Genomic DNA, 18,470 nt, shown 5'->3' on the forward strand with positions numbered 1-18,470 from the left:
CGGCTCCGAAAGGCTCTTTACTGCACGGCCGTGGCCTCAGCAGCGTTTGGCACATTTACAAAAGAGGCTGGGAAGGGGGACGGCGTCGCGGCGCTGCGGACACGGCGTGGCAGAAACATGCGGTTCCTGGGGCAGCAGCCGGGGACGAGACGGCACCCCGGGGGGGGGCACCCCGGTCTGGTCCCAGCGCCGTCCCGCCTGCCCGGCTGCGGGGAAGTCCTGGCTCACTCCGTAATAAATTAATACAAATCACAGCAAGAGAAGTACGTACAGGGCGGGAGCCTCTGTCTGCAGCAGCGCTCTGGGCAGGGGCTCCTGCCCTGCCCCGCAGAGGTGCTGCCCCCAGGCCCCCCCAGCCGCTATAAAATCCAGTCGCCAGCAACACCGCGATGGCCTCTGGTGCTGCAGGGGTCCCTGAGGCAGCCCGGCCTCACCCAAAAGCTGGATCCCTCGTCCTGTCTCCCGTCTAAACCTTTGAGGGAGATGTACGCGGTGCCCCGCCAGTGCAGCTCGTGCTGGATGGGTGCCGCCTGCTCCCCGGTGCCTCCACCCCACGGCAGCATCCCCACGGGGACCGCTGGGCCTGGGCAGCCTCTGCCCCAGGACTGCCCCGGTCCAGCCCAGGAAAAGCGAGGTGGGGCAGGCAAAGCTGCTCTGGGGGCAAGGAGGGTGCCTAGGGCAGGGGGGTCCCTTGAGGAGGCAGGTTTTGGGGAGCGCTGCCCGGGGGCTGCCCTTGGGGCTGGGGTGGGATGGGGCACACATGCTCGGGGAGTCACTTGGGGCAAGGGCTCGGAGAGGTGCTCTCTGAGACAGAGACGCGGGGCACAGGCACTTGGGGAGTTGCTGTGGGGGCACGACGGGGAGGGAACAGGCACGGGGAGCTGCTCTGGGGCACGGGGGGCTGGAGTACGGGGAGGGAGGTGTGGGGATGCAGGACGAGCCTGGGCCATGGAGAAAGGCGCAGCAGAGCCGCTCACACCGCGCTCCACGAGTCCGCGGGTGCTCGTGTCCCCAGTCCTCGGGCTCAGTCCCTGCCCAAGGGTGTCCCCAGCACCGCCGGACCCACGGGCATCCTGGGCTTGCCGAGCCAAGTCCCACGCTGCCCCGAGAAGGGTCTCCATCCGCAGCCTCCACAACCCTGGGGCCGCACATGGCCACCCGAGGCCAAAGGAGCAGCCCCGCGCGTCCCAGGGGGTCTGCGGGAGCAGGCTGGGGTGCTGGTGTCGCTCGAGGTCACCGGGTTGGCTTATACCCGCACAGCGGGGCCGGAGCCCGTGGTGAGGGGCACGGTGGAGCTGCAGTCATAGTCCAGGTCCACCACGGCGTGGGAGCTGGCCATCAGGCTGTTGAGGGACGGGCCCGTCTGCCGCTCCCGGAAACTCTGGATGTAGCTCTGCTTGAGAGAGGGGGTCAAAGTCAGGGGGCTCTGCTCCCAGCCCACTCCATCCCGTGCCACCCCAGCCCACCCTGAGCTCCGCCAGCCCCCAAACCCAGCGTCTCCAGCCAAGCGCACGCTCCGGGCCCTCGGGGATGACCGGCAGCTCGGACACCACCTGGCACCCGAGCACCTCTCCCCCTGCGCCCCAGCCCGCCCGCGTGGAGAAGGAAGGGGCGGCCGAGGCCCGGGGAGATCTCTACCCTGGGCGCAGGACTCACTGGGGAGAGCACGTCCCCATCGAAGCGGCGCACGGGGTTGGGCTTGCGGCGGTAGGCGGGCTCGGGCGGGTGGGCCTTGTGCTGGTGGGGCGGCGGGTGGTGGGGCCGCCGCTTCTTCTTCTTCTCCTTTCGGTCCTCCCGCTGCTTGATGCGCATCAGCTGCACGCGGCGCTGCTGCCGGCTGATGATCACTGCGGGGCGAGGGGGGCGGTCAGCGCTGGGGAGCGCCGCGGCCGCGCCCCGAAACGCCACGTCCACCCCCTCCCCATCCCCGTTTTTTCCCCCCCCCCCCCAGCCCCTGCACACCTTCAGTGTGAGAGTAACCCTCGGCCGTGACCTTCCACTGGACCAGGACGCCCAGCGCGGTGAGCAGCGGCCAGACGCCCAGGATGACCCAGCTGTACCAGCACACGGGGCGGGCGGGGGCCACCTTGATGCGCTCGTAGATGTACTGCACCAGGAGGAAGAGCTCGATGAAGTAGTCGACGGTGACGGTCATGATGGCGCTGCCGAAGACGGCGGTGGAGAGGGTGGTGAAGAAGCGCTGCCACTGCAGGGTGAGCACGGCGAAGAGCATCCCCACGCCCAGGAGCAGCGCGATGGGGATCCACACCGTGGGCGGGTGGTAGAACTGCTCCATCACCACCAGCGTGGCCACCGCCAGCAGCAGCCCCAGCAGCAGCCCCACCATGAAGAGGCCGACGCTGCGCACCAGCATGGTGACCAGCCCGCACAGCACGCCGATGCCCAGCCCGATGCCCACCGAAGCCTCCACGCTCAGCTGCGTGTCCAGCACCCGCTCCTTGTAGCACAGCATGAAGATGATGATGGAGCCGAACATCAGCCCCGTCAGGAACATGACGGCCTTGAAGCAGCGGTAGCCTGCGGAGAGACCACCGCCGTCAGCGGGGGCACGGCCAGCCCCGTGCCCCACCACCTCCACGGGGACCACGAGGGCAAATATCGCCTTTCTGCCCCTCGCCCGGCTCTCTGCTCGCCCCACCGGCTCACCGAAGAAGCAGTAGATGATGCCGAAGAGGCAGCACATGGCGCACACCACCGAGGGCACCACCTGGTAGCGACGCTCAATCTCCTGCTGGCAGCTGTGCGCCCACTCCTGGCCCGCGTCGTGCGGCGGCAGCAGCTTGAAGCGCAGCGTCTGCACCGTTGCAGTCATGGCTCTGGGAACTCCTGGGGATGGCGTCAAAACCTCCGCTCCTGCCCCATTGCTTGCGGGCAAAGCTGCGCCCTGGCGCCGGCTCCAGCTGGAGAGAGAGGGTGGGAGAAAGGGGATGTGGGCACCGCTGGCAAGCGCTCGCCGGCGATGGGCACCCGGCCGCGGAAAAACACCCCAGCCCATTGCTGCTGGGCTGGGGAGAAAGGGAGCTGGGGAACGGCAGCGGAGACGTGCTGCTGTCCTGGTGCCGAGCAGGAGCTGGCCATCGCCCAGGAAGGTGGCAGCAAGGATGCTCCGTCCCCAGGGGGCCGTGCCCGTCCCCGGGGGGCTTCGCGGCTGGGATGCTGCGCCTCGTAATTTGCCTGCAGCTTCAATTTCCTGCCCCTGGCTCCCGCGTGTCCTTTCCCTGCTAGATTAGAGAGACTTTTACTACCTGGTATTTTCTGCCTGTGAAGTAATTATGCTCAGTAATTAAGTCACCCCTCAATCTTCTATTTTTATAGGCCAAACAGATTGAGCTCTTAACGCTTGTACTCTAAGGCATTTTCACCAATCCTCTAATCATATTTCTGGCTATTTCTCATCCCCGCTCCAGCTCCTAGCGTCCCCAGAGAACAGCAGGTCCCCGCACCAGACCCAGCCCTCCCACGCCGACCTGAGGGGGCCGGTGGGGAGCTGCTGCCCCTTCCCCAAGACCCCACGCACCGCTCCCACGTAGCCCCAGGGCTTCCCCCAGCATGGGCACGCCACGGCCACGCTGCCCGCGGCTGTGCCAGGACGCGGAGCAGGAGGACCCTGGGGCCCCTGCGGTGCCTCCACAGACGGAGGGGTCATAATCCCTCGCAAAGACTGAGCCAGCTCCAGCCTAAGCCCAATTAAGCCTGCTGTCTGCCCGCTCCCACCTGGAGGCCGCTCCAGCATCTCTTTGTTCCCGTGGCGCGTTTCCAGGCTCGGTTTGTTTGGGATCGGTTTAATGTCACCACTTGTCCCCGCGCCAGCTCCGTCCTTCCGAGTGTCACTTTACAGCAGCCAGCTCGGGACCGGCCACAAAAGCAAACACCCCACCAAGTTACTGGGGAGGGCCCGGAAAGAGGGCACAGGCTGCAATTATGCCACATTTTCCCCCCTGCCCTGGACACGGGCAGCTCATGACAAGGCGAGGACGTCCTCCCACGCAGGACCTGCAGTGACTTCAACGCCTCTCTGTCTTTGCGGGGCCAGCACGGGCTCAGGCTCTCCACCAGCAGCCCCAGCTGCCAGTGCTGCCGCCAGCCTCGCGCCCTGCACCGTGCCAGGCTTTAATCCCCCCGATGCCTCACTTTGCTCCTCTCCGTGCACGTTGCCTCCTCCCCAGGGCAGCAGTCGGGCGCATTTTCCTTGCTGCCCTCTCACCCCATCCTCGCACCGCTGCACCCCACCTGCCGCCAGCCCCTTTATTTGGGGATAAAGCACGGGCAGCCCGGGCCGGGCAGGGCAAACCCGCCCGGAGCAGGCTGCGAGGGAGGGCTGAGCGCGGCGCCTAATCCCGGGGGGATCAGGGGGGCTGCCTAAGCCCCTCGGTCCGTCCCCGGGGAGGATGCTAAGCAGGATTGGACTTTAACCGCTGAGCCCGGGCGCGACGACCGATGGCAGCATGCGGGGTGCGAGCGAGGTTCCCCCGACGGCCGGGCCGAGCAGAAGGAGGGCAGGCAGCCCTGTGCCCCCCGCCCCGCGCGTGGCCGGAGCACGCTGCCCGTGGCGGGGACGGGTCTCCCGGGGGTCCGGGCGCAGGCAGCGTTGCAGGCAGCGTTGCAGCAGCTGCGGGCGCCCATTGGCGCGGGCAGTGTTGCTAGGGGAGCCCAGCGCCTGCTCATTGGCGCCGGCAATGCTCGCCCACCTGCTGCCGCCCTCCCCGGCTCCCCGCCGCTGCCCCCGGTCCCGGTGCTGCTGCCCCCGCTGCCCCCGGCCCTGCAACACGGTGACCCCGCCGCGCAGCCCCTGGCACCCCGCAGCCCCCAGCCCCTTGCTAAGGGCTCGGCGCCCCACGCCTGGCACCGCGCTGTGCCCCTTGCCGTGCCATACAGGCCACTGCCCCCCGCCCCACTGGGGGCCCATACAGCCACATCCAGCCCCAAATACCCACGCGTGGGACCCCCGCGGGTGGGCACCCCAAAAGCGCCCCCAGCCCATTCCAGCCCGGCACCGGGCTCCGGCTGCTGCGGGCACCACCGGCGGGGCGCTGCCCTCCGGCCCCGGTGCCTCGGGTGCCCACGCGGGGTCACGCGTGGCAGCGCCCACGGGGGGGGGCCGGCACTACGGCGGCGCCTCGCACAAAGCCGCTAACGAGCCAAGCCTATTAGCGGGCCGCCACGGGGCGGGGGGGGGGAGGGCTGAGCTCCGCGTCCCCGGCGCTGCCCGCTCCGCGCCCCCGCGGGCCCGTCCCCAGGCGGGCCACCCGCCGCCCCCTCCCCGCTGCCGGCCCCGGTCCCCGGTCCCCGTCGGGGCCCCCCGGCCCCCCGGCGGGCTGGGCGCGGCGTTGCTCCGCGACGGCCGCAAGGGCTGCCGGGCGGCAGGGCCGCTCCGCCCCGCTCTTTGTTCGGCCCGGGGGCCGCCGGCAGCCCCCCGGCCGGGCGGCGCCGCCCCGCTCGGCGGCACCCCGCCGGGGGCGGCCCGGGGACGCCCGGCACGGAGCCCCCCCCGGCCCCGCCGCCGGCCCCGCGCCGCCCTCCCGCGGCCCCGCCGCTGCCCGGGGGCCGGCCCCGTCCCGGGGGCTGCCGCCGGGCCCCGCTCCCCGCCGCCGGCCCCGCCCCGCCCCGCACCTGCGCTCCCGGCCCCGCAGCGGCGGCGGCCCCGCGGCGCGCGGCGCTCCCGGCCCCGGGCCCCGGCCCCGCGCATGGTGGCGGCGGTGCTGAGCGGACAGCTCCGCCTGACGTCACGCGGGGCGGGGCCTCGGGGGAGGGGGGCGGGGCCTCGGGGGAGGGGGCGGGGCTTCGGGGAGGGGAGGGGCTTCGGGGAGGGGGCGGGGCTTCGCCCGCGGGGTGTGAATGGGGACGTGCGATGGGGTGGGCGATGGGGTGGGCGATGGGGACGTGCGATGGGGTGGGCGATGGGGTGGGCGATGGGGTGGGCGATGGGGACGTGCGATGGGGTGGGCGATGGGGCATGCGCCGGGACACGTGCTGGGGAGTGCGAACCATGCTGTGTGCGCGACGTGCTCTGTGCGACGTGTGCAGGGTGCGCCTGGTGGTTTGGGGTTTTAAACTAAAAGCGAGGAGATTTAGGTTAGAGGCTGTGAGGACGTTCTTCGCTCAGAGGGTGGTGAGGCGCTGAACGGGCTGCCCAGAGAAGCTGTGGATGCCCCATCACCAGAGGTGTTCAAGGCCAGGTTACACGAGTCCCTGAGCAACCCGATCCAGTGGTGGTGTCCATGCCCATGGCAGGGGGTTGGAACTGGGTGGTCTTTAAGGTCCCTTCCAACCCAAACCATTCTCTGATTCTATGACTGGTGGGAGATGGCTGCAAGGGCTGTGGGCCCTAGGCACCATGCAACGGGGACAGAGCGGTGCTGAGCACAGGGGGCACAGCGCTGGGGTCAGGTGTGAAAAGTACAGGGGTACAGTACCTCAGGCACGCAGGGAAAGACACGCTGTGGACGTGCAAGGTAGGTGCGGGGCACACATGGCCCTGCAGCACGAGGCGGCCTGGCCCAGGGCCATGGGGAATTTGGCACACGGGGAGTTTAACAAAGCGAGTTAGGTGCACATCCGGAGGCTGCTCTCCCCTGCAAGAGCCCGGAGGAGGCAGGCACAGCGGATAAATGGGAGGGCACGGGGCTCTGCAGGGACGGAACCCCCCTGGGCTTGCATCTCCCGGCTGTGGCTCTGAGACCCCCGGGCACGGCCCCTCCTGGCAGGGAGCAGGCTCTTGGCAGCGACAGCCGTTCCCTGGCAGCCCCCTGCAGCCCCGCGCCAGCCCGAGACAAAGCGCGGAGCTGCAGCTGGCGGGGGCTGCGGAGGGGCTGCCAGAGGAACGGCAAAGCTGCCTGGGGGCTGCTTCCCCCCGGGAGCTCCTCGGGGCCATGTTTGGGGCCTTTGCCTCGGCCACTGCCTGGTGCGTGGGGAGAGACGGAGCCTGGAGCTGCAGGGAGAGCACGGCTGGAAGGGCTGCGAGGGCAGGGGAGGCTGCCCCAAGACTTGTCAGCAGGCACGAGCCTTGCTTTGCCCGTGGCTTTGTCTCCGTTCAGCTTTCCTAACTCAGTCCTATTTGTAGAAGGCTTCGTGCTCCCGGTCCCTACCTGTGTCTGACTGCAAGCCCCGATCAGCAGCAGCACTTTCAGAATGAACCCCCCCGCCCCGTCTTCCCATCACAAGTGTAAAATTATCTGGGTTCGTGTAAGGCAACTGATATTAACTATTTTAATCTGGGAGGGAAATCAAATATATCTATTTCTATTGCGTTTCCTTGTGTATAGAAGACAAAGGCGACTCTGGCTGCTTACGACCACACTTGCTTTCTGGCCTTTTTCCATGGAAAATCTCTGCTCATTTCTGCATCTCTTCCCTCTTGGCATCTCCCAGTCCCATCGTGCTCCCGCTGTTTGTATTTTTGATGTGCTCTTTGTTAAGCTGCTCTCCGTGTGACTGCCTCTGCCTCGTGCTAGCTATTCACGAGAACAAGGCCCATGAAAACGAGCTGAACTTGGGCGATGGGGTTGTTCAGCCTGGAGAAGAGGAGGCTCAGGGGCCACCTCATCGCTCTCTACAGGTAACCTTAAAGGAGGCTGTAGCGAGGTGGGGGTTGGTCTGTTCTCCTGTGTGCCTGGTGAGGCGGGACATTAGGTGGTGAGGTGGGACATTAGGTGGTGAGGCGGGACATTAGGTGGTGAGGCGGGACATTAGGTGGTGAGGTGGGACATTAGGTGGTGAGGTGGGACATTAGGTGGTGAGGCGGGACATTAGGTGGTGAGGTGGGACATTAGGTGGTGAGGCGGGACATTAGGTGGTGAGGTGGGACATTAGGTGGTGAGGCGGGACATTAGGTGGTGAGGCGGGACATTAGGTACTGAGGTGGGACATTAGGTGGTGAGGCGGGACATTAGGTACTGAGGCGGGACATTAGGTACTGAGGTGGGAGATTAGGTACTGAGGTGGGACATTAGGTGGTGAGGTGGGACATTAGGTACTGAGGCGGGACATTAGGTACTGAGGCGGGACATTAGGTACTGAGGTGGGACATTAGGTGGTGAGGCGGGACATTAGGTGGTGAGGTGGGACATTAGGTGGTGAGGCGGGACATTAGGTGGTGAGGCGGGACATTAGGTGGTGAGGCGGGACATTAGGTACTGAGGTGGGAGATTAGGTACTGAGGTGGGACATTAGGTGGTGAGGCGGGACATTAGGTGGTGAGGTGGGACATTAGGTGGTGAGGTGGGACATTAGGTACTGAGGTGGGACATTAGGTACTGAGGTGGGACATTAGGTGGTGAGGCGGGACATTAGGTGGTGAGGCGGGACATTAGGTGGTGAGGTGGGACATTAGGTGGTGAGGTGGGAGATTAGGTACTGAGGTGGGAGATTAGGTACTGAGGTGGGACATTAGGTACTGAGGTGGGAGATTAGGTACTGAGGTGGGAGATTAGGTACTGAGGTGGGACATTAGGTGGTGAGGTGGGACATTAGGTGGTGAGGTGGGACATTAGGTACTGAGGTGGGACATTAGGTACTGAGGTGGGACATTAGGTGGTGAGGCGGGACATTAGGAAGAACTTCTTTACCCAAAGGGTTGTTAGGCATTGGGATGGGCTGCCCAGGGAAGTGGCTGAGTCGCCATCTCTGGAGGTCTTTAGGAGACGTTTCGATGTGGAGCTTAGCGACACGGTTTAGCGGGGGACCTGTTAGTGTTGGGTCAGAGGTTGGGCCGGGGGATGTTGGAGGTCTCCTCCAACCTAGGTGACTCTGTGACTGTGTGGCTCTGTGACTGTGTGACTCTGTGACGGTGGCTCTGTGACTGTGGCTCTGTGGCTGTGTGACTCTGTGACGGTGGCTCTGTGACTGTGGCTCTGTGGCTGTGTGGCTCTGTGACGGTGACTCCGTGACGGTGACTCCGTGACGGTGACCCTGTGACTGTGTGGCTCTGCCCCCCCGTGAGGCGGCCGCGGCCCCCCTCAGGCCCGTCCCCCCCCCAGGCCGTGCCCCGCGGCAGCGCGGTCTCCTAGCGACCCCCCCCTCCCCTCTCCCCCCGCCCCCTCCCCTCCGTGACGCGCTCCCCGCGGGCGCCTCCCATTGGCGGCGGGCGGCGGTGACGCGCGGGGCGGGGCGCGGGGGTGACACGTCGGACGGCGGCGCCGCCAGCGGGCCGCGGGAGCCGCCCCCGCCCCTCCGGTCCCGTCCCGTCCCGTCCCGTCCCGGCGCGGTCGCGGCGCGGTCCCGGCCCCGCCATGCGGCTGTCGCTGCTGCTGTCGGTGCTGCGCCCCGCCGGCCCGGTGGCCATCGGCGTGTCGCTGGGCTTCACGCTCAGCCTGCTCAGCGTCACCTGGGTGGAGGAGCCCTGCGGGACGCCGCCGCGCACCGACGCCCGCCCGCGCACCGACGCCGCCGCCGCCGGTTCCCCCGTGGGCCCCGCGGGCGGCCCGCACGACGGCGGGCGGCACAACGGCAACGCGGCCCGCAGGCCCAACGCCGTGCCCGCCGGGCTGGGAGCCGAGAGCTGGGAGCCGCGCGTCGTGCCCTACCGCCCGCCCAGCCCCGGCAGGGCCGCCAAGAAGGCCGTCAGGTGCGGGGCGGCGCCGGGGGGTGCTGGGGGGGGAGCTGCCTCCTGCGGGGGGCCTGCTGCCCCTCGGCCACCTCCCCGTGGGCTGCTGCGGGGCTGCCTCGTGGGACCTGAGCTCCGGCGGCGCCCCCGTAACCCTTCCCCGTGGCCCCTCCCCATGAACCTTCCCTGGGACCCTTCTCCATGACCCTTCCCAGTAGCTCCTTCCCCATAACCTTTCCCTGTGGCACCTTCCCCATAACCCGACCCCTTAGCCTTTTCCCCGTGTCCCCTTCCCCGTGTCCCCTTCCCCGTGTCCCCTTCCCCATGTCCCCTTCCCCGTGACCCTTCCCCGTGACCCTTCCCCGTGACCCTTCCCCGTGACCCTTCCCCGTGACCCTTCCCCGTGACCCCTTCCCCGTGACCCCTTCCCATGACCCTTCCCCATGACCTCTCCCCGTGTCCCCTTCCCCGTGACCCCTTCCCGTGACCCTTCCCCGTGTCCCCTTCCCCGTGTCCCCTTCCCCGTGTCCCCTTCCCCGTGTCCCCTTCCCCATGTCCCCTTCCCCGTGACCTCTTCCCCGTGACCCTTCCCCGTGACCCTTCCCCGTGTCCCCTTCCCCGTGTCCCCTTCCCCGTGTCCCCTTCCCCGTGACCCTTCCCCGTGACCCTTCCCCATGACCTCTCCCCGTGTCCCCTGCCCCGTGACCCTGCCCCGTGTCCCCCTCCCCATAACCCTTCCCCGTGACCGTCCCCCACTGCCTCCACCTGCCCGCCACCGCTGGGGAACCTCGTCCCCACGGTGCAAAGGTTGCGGGGCCGGGCGCAGCACGCTCTGCACGACGCCCAGCCCTAGCAGGGCCGCGTCCTTGCGGTGGCGTGTCCCCAGCCCTCACCCCGCCGATGGCACGGAGCGGGCCGTGAAAGGGCCTCCTTGTCCCCGCCAGGGGGTGGGCGGACGGGGCGGGGGGGGGAGCCGTGGGGCTGAATGGGGCCAGTGTGTGAGCGGAGGCAGCGTGGGAGCCGGGGGGGGGGGGGGTCGCTTCCTGCCTCGGGGCCGGCTGGAAGAATTAAACCTGGAAGTCATTGTGAGCGCGGCAGCTGGGGGCGGCTGCGCCCTCCCCGTGCCAGCAGCTGGGCTCCGGCCCCGCTCCCACGTCGCAGCCACCTGCCCGGCGCTGCAGGGTGCCGGCGCCGTCGGCTCAGGGGTGCTGTCCCTCCCGCAGGACCCGGTACATCAGCACGGAGCTGGGGATGCGGCAGCGGCTCTTCGTGGGCGTGCTGACCTCCAAGAGCACGCTGAGCACGCTGGCGGTGGCCGTGAACCGCACGCTGGCCCACCGCCTGGAGCGCCTGGTGTACTTCACGGGCACGCGGGGCCGCAAGGTGCCCCACGGCATGACGGTGGTGACCCACAGCGACGAGCGGCCCATCTGGAACATGTACCAGACCGTCAGGTACCTGCTGGACCACCACGTCAACGACTTCGACTGGTTCTTCCTGGTGCAGGACGACACCTACACGGAGGCGCACCGCATCAACCGCCTGGTCGCACACCTCAGCATCGACACCCTCCTCTACCTGGGCCGCCCCGAGGAGTTCATCGGCGGGGACACCGACGGGCGCTACTGCTACGGGGGCTTCGGGTACCTGCTGTCCCGCAGCCTCCTCCTGCGCCTGCAGCCGCACCTGGAGTCCTGCCGCAACGACATCCTCAGCTCCCGGCCCGACGAGTGGCTGGGGCGCTGCATCATCGACCACACGGCTGTCAGCTGCACCGAGGAGCACGAGGTAGGTCCTGCAACGGAGCTGGGCTCCGAGAGCCTGATCCCTGCCTCCTCAGCCTGGCACGGGCTGCTGCTCTCCCTTTCCTTGCTGTCACGGAGCAGAGCCCCCTGGCAGCGTCTCGCCGGTGCTGCCCGCTCCCCATGGGCTCCCAGGGCCGTGGGACCAGCCCTTGTGTGCTGCTTTCCTTGGAGCTTGCCGTGCTTGTATGTGGTGGGGTGGGGCTGTGGGGCTGGATCGGCCGTAACCTCTCTCCCCTCGCTGACGCAGGGCCTGCTTTACCAATACTTTGAGCTGGGGAAGAACGTGGACCCTGAGCAGGAGACCGACCTCCGTTTCCAGAGCGCGTTCACTGTCCACCCTGTGCTGGATCCTGTCCAGATGTACCGGCTGCACAAGTACTTTGCCCAGGTGGAGCTGGAGAGGACGTACCTGGAGATTGAGCAGCTCCAGGTGAGACGTGGCTTGGCTGGGAGGATCTGGGCTCCTCTTGGCATCGCTTTCTGGCATCACCCATCTTTCTGCTCTAATGAGAGGGCTTTCTGACCTGCAATCACTCTGGGGTGCGATCACCTCAGCTTTTGTGACTGCAGCGGTGTCAGGAGAGCAGCTTTGGGTCCGGATGGGTCCTGGGGCTGGGGCGATTCAGGGTGCTAGAGCCGGCAGGGTGCTGAGGTCTGCCAGCAAAGGCAGCGCGGGGTGGGACAAGGTGCAGATCCTGCTGCTGAAGGTGGCGTGCTGCGCGCTAGCTCTATGCATGCTTTGCTCTAACTCCTCCGCGTCTCTCCTTGCAGCTGGAAATCCAGAACGCCAGCAGCCTGTCCGCAGACGGGGACCACGGCGCCACGTGGCCCGTTGGCATCCCTCCCCCGTTCCAGCCCAAAACCCGCTTCGAGGTTCTGCGCTGGGACTACTTCACGGAGGATCAGGTCTACGCCTGCGTGGACGGCTCCCCCAAGTGCGAGCTGCAGGGCGCGGACCTGGCCGACGTGGCCGACGTGGTGGCCACGGCCATGGAGGAGCTGAACCGCAAGTACCAGCCGGTGCTGCACGTCCGCAAGCAGCAGCTGGTGAACGGGTACCGGCGCTTCGACCCCACGCGCGGCATGGAGTACACGCTGGACCTCCAGGTGGAGGTGGTCACGCAGAAGGGGCACAGCCGCTCCGTCACCAAGCGCGTGCACCTGGTGCGGCCCCTCAGCGAGGTGGAGATCATCCCCATGCCCTACGTGACGGAGGCCAGCCGCATCAACGTCATCCTGCCGCTCACGGCCCACGACCGCGACCACGCCGCGCGCTTCCTGGAGGCTTACGCCGCAGCCGCTTTTGAGAGCAGCGAGAACGCCGTGCTCACCTTCCTCTTCATCTACGACCCCTTCGAGGCCCAGCAGGTGACCCAGAACGACATCTTTGCCCCCGTGAAGGCGCAGATCACCGAGTACGAGCGCAAGTATGCCGAGGTGAAGATCCCCTGGATCAGCGTGAAGACGGACGCCCCCTCCCAGATCAAGGTCATGGACATCATCTCCAAGAAGCACCCCGTGGACACGCTGTTCTTCGTGGCGGGCGTGGGCACGGAGGTCACCATCGACTTCCTGAACCGCTGCCGGATGAACACCATCAACAACTGGCAGGTCTTCTTCCCCATCCACTTCCAGGGCTACAACCCCGCCATCGCCTACCACAACCAGGTGCCGCCCCCCACGCTGGACCTGCTGCGGGACGCGGGGCGCTTCGACCGCGACGTCTTCCACGAGGCCTGCTTCTACAACGCCGACTACATGGCGGCGCGCACCCGCATGGCCAGCGACGTGCAGGAGAACGAAGACATCCTGGAAACCCTGGACATCTACGACATGTTCATCAAGTACTCCAACCTGCACGTCTTCCGGGCCGTGGAGCCTGCCCTGCTGCAGCGCTACCGGCACCAGGCCTGCAACCCGCGGCTCAGCGAGGAGATCTACCACCGCTGCGTGCAGAGCAGCCTGGAGGGCGTCGGGTCCCGCTCCCAGCTCGCCATGGTGCTCTTCGAGCAGGAGCAGGGGAACAGCACCTGAGCCCGGGGCGCGGAGGGGCTGGCCCTGCCCAGCCTGCCTGCCCGCCCCGCCTGACCTGCTGCCCAAAATCTGTCTTCCTCCTTCCACTGCGGCTGTGGAGATCGGCCTCGATGCTGCCCGGGCGGGGCTGGGGTCTGCCAGCATGGGGTGAGCCGAGCTGAGCTCTGGGACCCCCGCGTCCTCACCCCAAGCGGTGCCGGCCGCTGCCTCGCTCGCCGCCGGCCCGGCGGGGAGGAGCGGGGCCGTGCTGCCCCTTGCTTTGTCCTGTGAACTGCTCCACCTCCGGCTGCTGGAGGACACTGAGACCCCGCAGTGGGGCTGTGGCTGCCGTGGGGGACCAGCCGGGGCTGGGGCAGATCCCACACGCGTCTCCCCTTTCCCCCCCCCAGAATGCAGGGCTGTTCCCGGTGCTCATTTGGCTCTCCTGGCACCCTACAGCAGAAGGGACTGGAGCGTCGGCCCTGTGCAGCGGGGAGGGCTGCCTCCCTGTGCCCGTGCAGCCCTGAACGGTGGGACTGGCCCCCCAAAAAAAAGCAATAACGAGGTTGGTTTTAGCGTATGCCACTTGACAGGGAGACAGCTGCCTGAGCACCCCTGGCTGCTGGGGCTGGGGGGAGCTGTGGCCCCCGGGGGCGCAGGGAGTGCTCCTGCCGTGTTCGTGTACCGTGAGCTGCTCCCCATGGGAACCCTGACCCGGGCCGCCTCGGCCTTCGCAGTATCCATAGGACAACGGAGGTCGCAGCCCTCCGACAGGAGCCGTCCCTGCCCTCGGGGACGTGCGCGCAGGCCGTGCTGCCCCCCTGCCGCCCCCTGGGCCCCCACTCTGCTCCCCGGGCTGAGGGGCTCCAGGGGCGCTTCGGCTGCGCATCTCCTAAGGAGAAAGCGACTGAGGAGCTGCTCTGTGCTCCTGGTTTGTATTTAATAGTGGGGAGAGGGGGTGGGGGGTGTTTACACTAATAAAATGGAGAGATGAACACGTGCCTCCGGCTGGTTCCTCCCTGGGGCACTGCTACTGCGTGTGTGAGGGGCTCGGGCACGCCGTGCAGGGTGAGGGGTTATTTATTTCGTTCTGAGGCTGCATGCAGCACCTGAGCTGGGATGTGCCAGCTCTGGCTTTGCTTTTGCGTGAGGCCAAGCAACCCCTCGGAAACACCCACGTGAGCAGCAGGAGCCCGGCACCCCCTGTGCTGCCCGCGGTCCCCGGGGCTGCCCTGCTGTCACCAGCTGCTGGCAGTGCCTGGGGGGCAGCGCTGGGGGCACGGGGCTGGTGTTGGACCCAGGGGTGCGGAGCTCGGGCTGTGCTGTGGCGTCCCTGGTGCCCTAAATTCCCACGGGGCTGGCTTTCAGGCCTTCGCTGAAACAGCGTTAAAAAGGATTTTAATCGCTCCCATGTGCTCTGTTCCCACAGGAGGGCTGTGTGAGTAGCACAGGACCAGGAGCCCACCTTGTGGCAGCGGCCAGGCGTGCACAGCACGGAGATGTGCAGTGGGTGCGCAGCACGGTCCAGCCCTGCTCTGCCCTCCCAGGACCAGCTCCAAGGGAGCTCCCAGGCCAGAAACCCCATCTAAGAGCCATGGTGAATCAGCACTGCTTGGCCTGCCCTCTCCACCCCTTTTTGCTCCCCAGTCTGCTTCCCAGCATCGCGTGGGGTGGGGAGTGGGGCTGCTCATGGTCCTCGGCGTGGGCACGCTCGCTGCAGCAAGCACACTTTATGGGGCAGCTGCTTTCAGCACTTGGTCACGAAATTCCCATATCAAAGAGAAATCCCCCAGAAAATTAACTAAAAGTGCTTACTTTTAGTTGACAAGTGCTCAGCAAAACCCCTGGAAATCCCCAGGGCTGTATGGCAGTCCTTGCCCGAAGAAAGATACCTCGGCTATACACGTGTCCCTGCTCCTTCCTTGTAACCAGGCGTAGGAACGCATGTGTTTAAATGCACGGGTGTTACAGTTCGGATGCTAACCATTAGCTCGCCCCAAATATTTCTATTTCTGATCTTCCCCGAGCACATCCTTAACTCCCTTTAAATGCGAATCTGGGACAGAAGGGAGCGAGGCGGGTGCAGGTGCGTTACAGATACATTTATTCTCCCGAGAGCAGACCCAGGAGCCTCGTTTGATCACGCGCTGAAAGAGTATCCGATGCTAATGTAAAGCAAACTGGCGTCAAATGAAGTTGGCTGCGAAAAGAAATCGTGGATTGTCGTTTCGTCGTGGCAAGGCGGTCTAGATAGAGCTGCTCTCGTCTCCTTGCTGCTTACCCAGACTGAGTTAGAGCTGTTTGCGTACTTAAAGCTTTGCACTACCCAAACCAACGAACCACCCCCTGCTCGAGCGAAAGCAAGAACAAATTACGCTTCTTGTGGCACTTCTGGAAGAGTTTATTGGCAGCCTGGCCCGTGGGTGGGGCCCCTGGGGCCACGGCACCGGGTTTGGGGCCGGCCCTGGGAGCAGGATAGGGGCAGGTGAAAGCAGCTCGCCCTGGGCTCCGTGCTGGGTCACACACGAAGCCGTCAGAGGGCTCCCGGGGCGCATCCCATCGCCTCGCTGGCAGCCGTCCAGGGGCGGCCACGCGTGAGGCTCGGCCTTTCCTTCCGCCCGGCCTCACTCCTGCTCCTCCAAGAAGAGGTTTATTTTCTGGCAGAACTCGTCGATGACGCCGAACTCCCTCTCCAGCACGCCTGCCGCCGCGCGGATGCTCCCCGCCAGCTCTGCCCGCGCGCCGCGGGACAGGTGAGCCGAGTCCTTGGTGACAAAAAAGATGTCCAGGGCCAAGGAGAGGCCGAGGAGGAGCTGCGTGGCCGTCCCGGCGAGGCTCACGGCACGGCTGGCCCCAGCCAGCGCCGCGCTGGCCTTGGCCACGCTGCTGCCGTTGAGGACGCTGCGCCCCAGCCCTGTCACCACCCTGAACACCCCCAGGATGACGTCCAGGCTCTCGTCCTTCCCCAGCACCTCCAGCAGCCTCCGCGTCCTCTCCACGTGCTCCCGGCTGCCCGTGAACACCTCCGCCTGCGCCCCGAACTCCTCCAGCAGCGCCTCCACCCCGTCCTTCCTCGCCAGGCACCCGAGGCTGTCGCTGACGGTGGCGGTGGCACCGACGAGGCTCCCGACCAGCGAGACGCCGAAGCCCACGGCCGACAGCAGCAGCGCGGTGCCCAGCGCCGTGGGGGCCAGCAGCAGCCCCGCCATGGCCGTGGCCCCCCCCGCCGCCCCCAGCGCCCCGCCGGTGACGTTGGCCACCGCCGCCGCCCGGTGGCACCGCTCCGTGGCCTCCGCCGCTCGCCGCATGTCCCGCAGGCAGCTCCGCATGGCGTCCCGGGCGGGCAGCAGGGACAGCCGCACCGTGTCCCCGATGGTGCTCCGGCTGGGTGCTGGGCTGGGGCGAGACAGCGGGGCTGTCAGCCTGGGGGCAGCTTCAGCCGGGCCCACCCAGGGCGTAAGGTGCCTGGGGAGCAAAACCCGCGGGATATAGGGACCTGGCCCCTGGCTGGGGTGGGATGTGGGGCTGGGGGAGCCCAGGAAGCGTTTCCCAGCCCGCCACCCCCTGTGTCCCCCGCCACCACGTCACCCCGCTGCTGGCAGTGCCCACCCCGGGGCCGCGCTCACCTCTCGGGGGTCCCGCAGGAGAGCCCCCCGTGGGGCAGGGCGTTCTCGCAGACGGAGTTCCTGGCCGTCTCCCCGCAGCAGGCGTAGCGTCCGCCCCGGTAGGGCTGCCGGTGCCTCAGCACGATCTCGAACTCGTACTCGATGCTGTTGGCGTTGAGCAGCGCCTTCCGCAGGGACTCGAAGAGGGGCACGCGGCGGTCGGTCCATATCGCCGCGCCGCCGCCTCCGGCCCGAAAGCTGGCCGTGGCGTAGGTGATGTCGTGCAAGCCCAGGAAGTGCGATGCCTCGTGGATGAGCGTCCCGGGCTGCGAGTCCTTCTCCAGCTCGCCGGGGGCCTGCCAGAAGAGGGGGCACAGGTAGATGGTGCGGTCCCGGGCGTTCTTCTTGACGTAGGCGTAGGACCTGGCCCTGCGGGGGTTTTTGCGGAAAGCCGCCTGCTGGAGCTGCGAGACGAGGCTGCGCAGCAGCTTCTTGGTGAGCATGGCGTAGCGCTCCACCCAGCCCTCGCCCCCCTGGCCCTCCCCGGCCAGCACCACCACGTCCTTCAGGTTCTTCATCAGCACCCGGTCCTTCCTCAGCGCGTCCTCCAGCACCTCCAGCGCCGCGCGCTGGGCTCGCCGGGCGATCCCGCTCTCCTCCTCGCTCAGCTCCTCCGACACGTCCTCGCTGCAGGGCAGGGCGCAGCACGAGCTGCCCGTCACCGCCTTGGTGTGGATGAGGGTGGCCTTCCGGGGGGACATCCTGGAGGGGCAGCTGGGTCAGGACATGGTGGCGGGGGACCCAAAGACCCCAAGGGGACCTCTACCGGTGCTGGCAGCCTCCGCCACAGGGCCGCCTCCGGCCTCCCCCTGTCCCCTCCCTGTGCCGCAGGATTGCCCAGGGGGACAGAGCAGGGCCAGGAGGAGGCAGGAGAGCCCCGTTCCCTGCAGCACCGGGGATATTCCTGCTTTGCCCCCCCTTCCAGCCCAGACCCCATCCTCCACCTCCCACCTCTGGGCTCCACCAGCACCCCGAGGGCCCCACCGTGGTGTCCCCGACCTCACCTGCGCTGTGCCCCTGGCCGGGGAACGGGTGACGGAGGAGCAGACAGCTGGTGGCCCCGTGAGAGTGCAGTGCCGGGGAAAGCAAGCAGTGGCCTCTCATCGATAGGGGCCGTGCCTGGAGCTGATAACACGCCCGGGAGCCGAGGGGCTGCCAGCACCGCTGCTGGGGGCACCCCAATGCCCGGCACCTTCCAGCAGAGCCCTGGCCACGGGCAGGGCTGCGGGCTGCAGCCCCGGCATGGGGAGCACCCACCACAGCCCCTCTGCCCCCACTGGCTCCCAGTGAGCTTTCGGCAGCCCCCGGAGTGGGCAGAGCCCGACCTCCCCCCCCCCCGGCACCGCCTGCATGGGGCTGATAGAGCCCGGCCGGGTGCTGCCGGGGCGCCCGCCCTGCCACGGCACACCCGTTGTGCTTCAGCCC

The 18,470-nt window shown here is 67.3% G+C and overlaps 3 protein-coding genes across 9 annotated transcripts; 1 reads left to right on the plus strand and 2 right to left on the minus strand.

Moving 5' to 3' along the window:
* Positions 1 to 4: 4 nt before the first annotated feature.
* Positions 5 to 5,686, minus strand: TMEM198 (transmembrane protein 198). 7 transcript variants are annotated; one of them, XM_040561809.1, is made up of 5 exons: positions 5,632 to 5,686; positions 2,668 to 2,921; positions 1,963 to 2,538; positions 1,639 to 1,847; positions 5 to 1,393 (listed from the first exon to the last, which is right to left on the minus strand). In XM_040561809.1, the coding sequence occupies exons 2-5, from the start codon at positions 2,831 to 2,833 to the stop codon at positions 1,247 to 1,249; spliced, it is 1,098 nt and encodes a 365-aa protein (XP_040417743.1). In that variant the 5' UTR covers positions 2,834 to 2,921; positions 5,632 to 5,686; the 3' UTR covers positions 5 to 1,246. The 7 variants fall into 7 exon arrangements, with proteins under 7 accessions (XP_040417743.1, XP_040417742.1, XP_040417738.1 ...); XM_040561808.1 differs by lacking the exon at positions 5,632 to 5,686 and adding an exon at positions 3,736 to 5,007; XM_040561804.1 differs by lacking the exon at positions 5,632 to 5,686 and adding an exon at positions 3,736 to 5,007 and having other exon boundaries at positions 2,668 to 3,239.
* Positions 5,687 to 9,174: 3,488 nt separating this feature from the next.
* Positions 9,175 to 14,375, plus strand: CHPF (chondroitin polymerizing factor). The gene is made up of 4 exons (XM_040561780.1): positions 9,175 to 9,583; positions 10,786 to 11,350; positions 11,615 to 11,797; positions 12,139 to 14,375. The coding sequence occupies exons 1-4, from the start codon at positions 9,249 to 9,251 to the stop codon at positions 13,399 to 13,401; spliced, it is 2,346 nt and encodes a 781-aa protein (XP_040417714.1). The 5' UTR covers positions 9,175 to 9,248; the 3' UTR covers positions 13,402 to 14,375.
* Positions 14,376 to 15,773: 1,398 nt separating this feature from the next.
* LOC121072231 lies at positions 15,774 to 18,384 on the minus strand. Its single transcript, XM_040561654.1, has 3 exons — positions 18,050 to 18,384; positions 17,007 to 17,747; positions 15,774 to 16,776 (listed from the first exon to the last, which is right to left on the minus strand). Exons 2-3 carry the CDS (start codon positions 17,744 to 17,746, stop codon positions 16,005 to 16,007), a joined length of 1,512 nt encoding a protein of 503 aa, XP_040417588.1. The 5' UTR covers position 17,747; positions 18,050 to 18,384; the 3' UTR covers positions 15,774 to 16,004.
* Positions 18,385 to 18,470: the final 86 nt, after the last annotated feature.

Source organism: Cygnus olor, chromosome 6 (genome assembly GCF_009769625.2).
Source record: "Cygnus olor isolate bCygOlo1 chromosome 6, bCygOlo1.pri.v2, whole genome shotgun sequence".
NCBI lineage: Eukaryota > Metazoa > Chordata > Aves > Anseriformes > Anatidae > Cygnus > Cygnus olor.

Coding starts and splice junctions, on each gene's coding strand:
- TMEM198 (XM_040561804.1), bottom strand. CDS start 3,016: ATGGGCTGGGGTGTTTTTCCGCGGCCGGGTGCCCATCGCCGGCGAGCG. Junction 2,539..2,667: donor CATCATCTACTGCTTCTTCG/GTGAGCCGGTGG, acceptor GTCTCTCCGCAG/GCTACCGCTGCTTCAAGGCC. Junction 1,848..1,962: donor GGGTTACTCTCACACTGAAG/GTGTGCAGGGGC, acceptor CTCGCCCCGCAG/TGATCATCAGCCGGCAGCAG.
- CHPF (XM_040561780.1), top strand. CDS start 9,249: ATGCGGCTGTCGCTGCTGCTGTCGGTGCTGCGCCCCGCCGGCCCGGTG. Junction 11,351..11,614: donor GCTGCACCGAGGAGCACGAG/GTAGGTCCTGCA, acceptor TCGCTGACGCAG/GGCCTGCTTTACCAATACTT. Junction 11,798..12,138: donor TGGAGATTGAGCAGCTCCAG/GTGAGACGTGGC, acceptor CTCTCCTTGCAG/CTGGAAATCCAGAACGCCAG.
- LOC121072231 (XM_040561654.1), bottom strand. CDS start 17,746: ATGTCCCCCCGGAAGGCCACCCTCATCCACACCAAGGCGGTGACGGGC. Junction 16,777..17,006: donor TCCTGCGGGACCCCCGAGAG/GTGAGCGCGGCC, acceptor GTCTCGCCCCAG/CCCAGCACCCAGCCGGAGCA.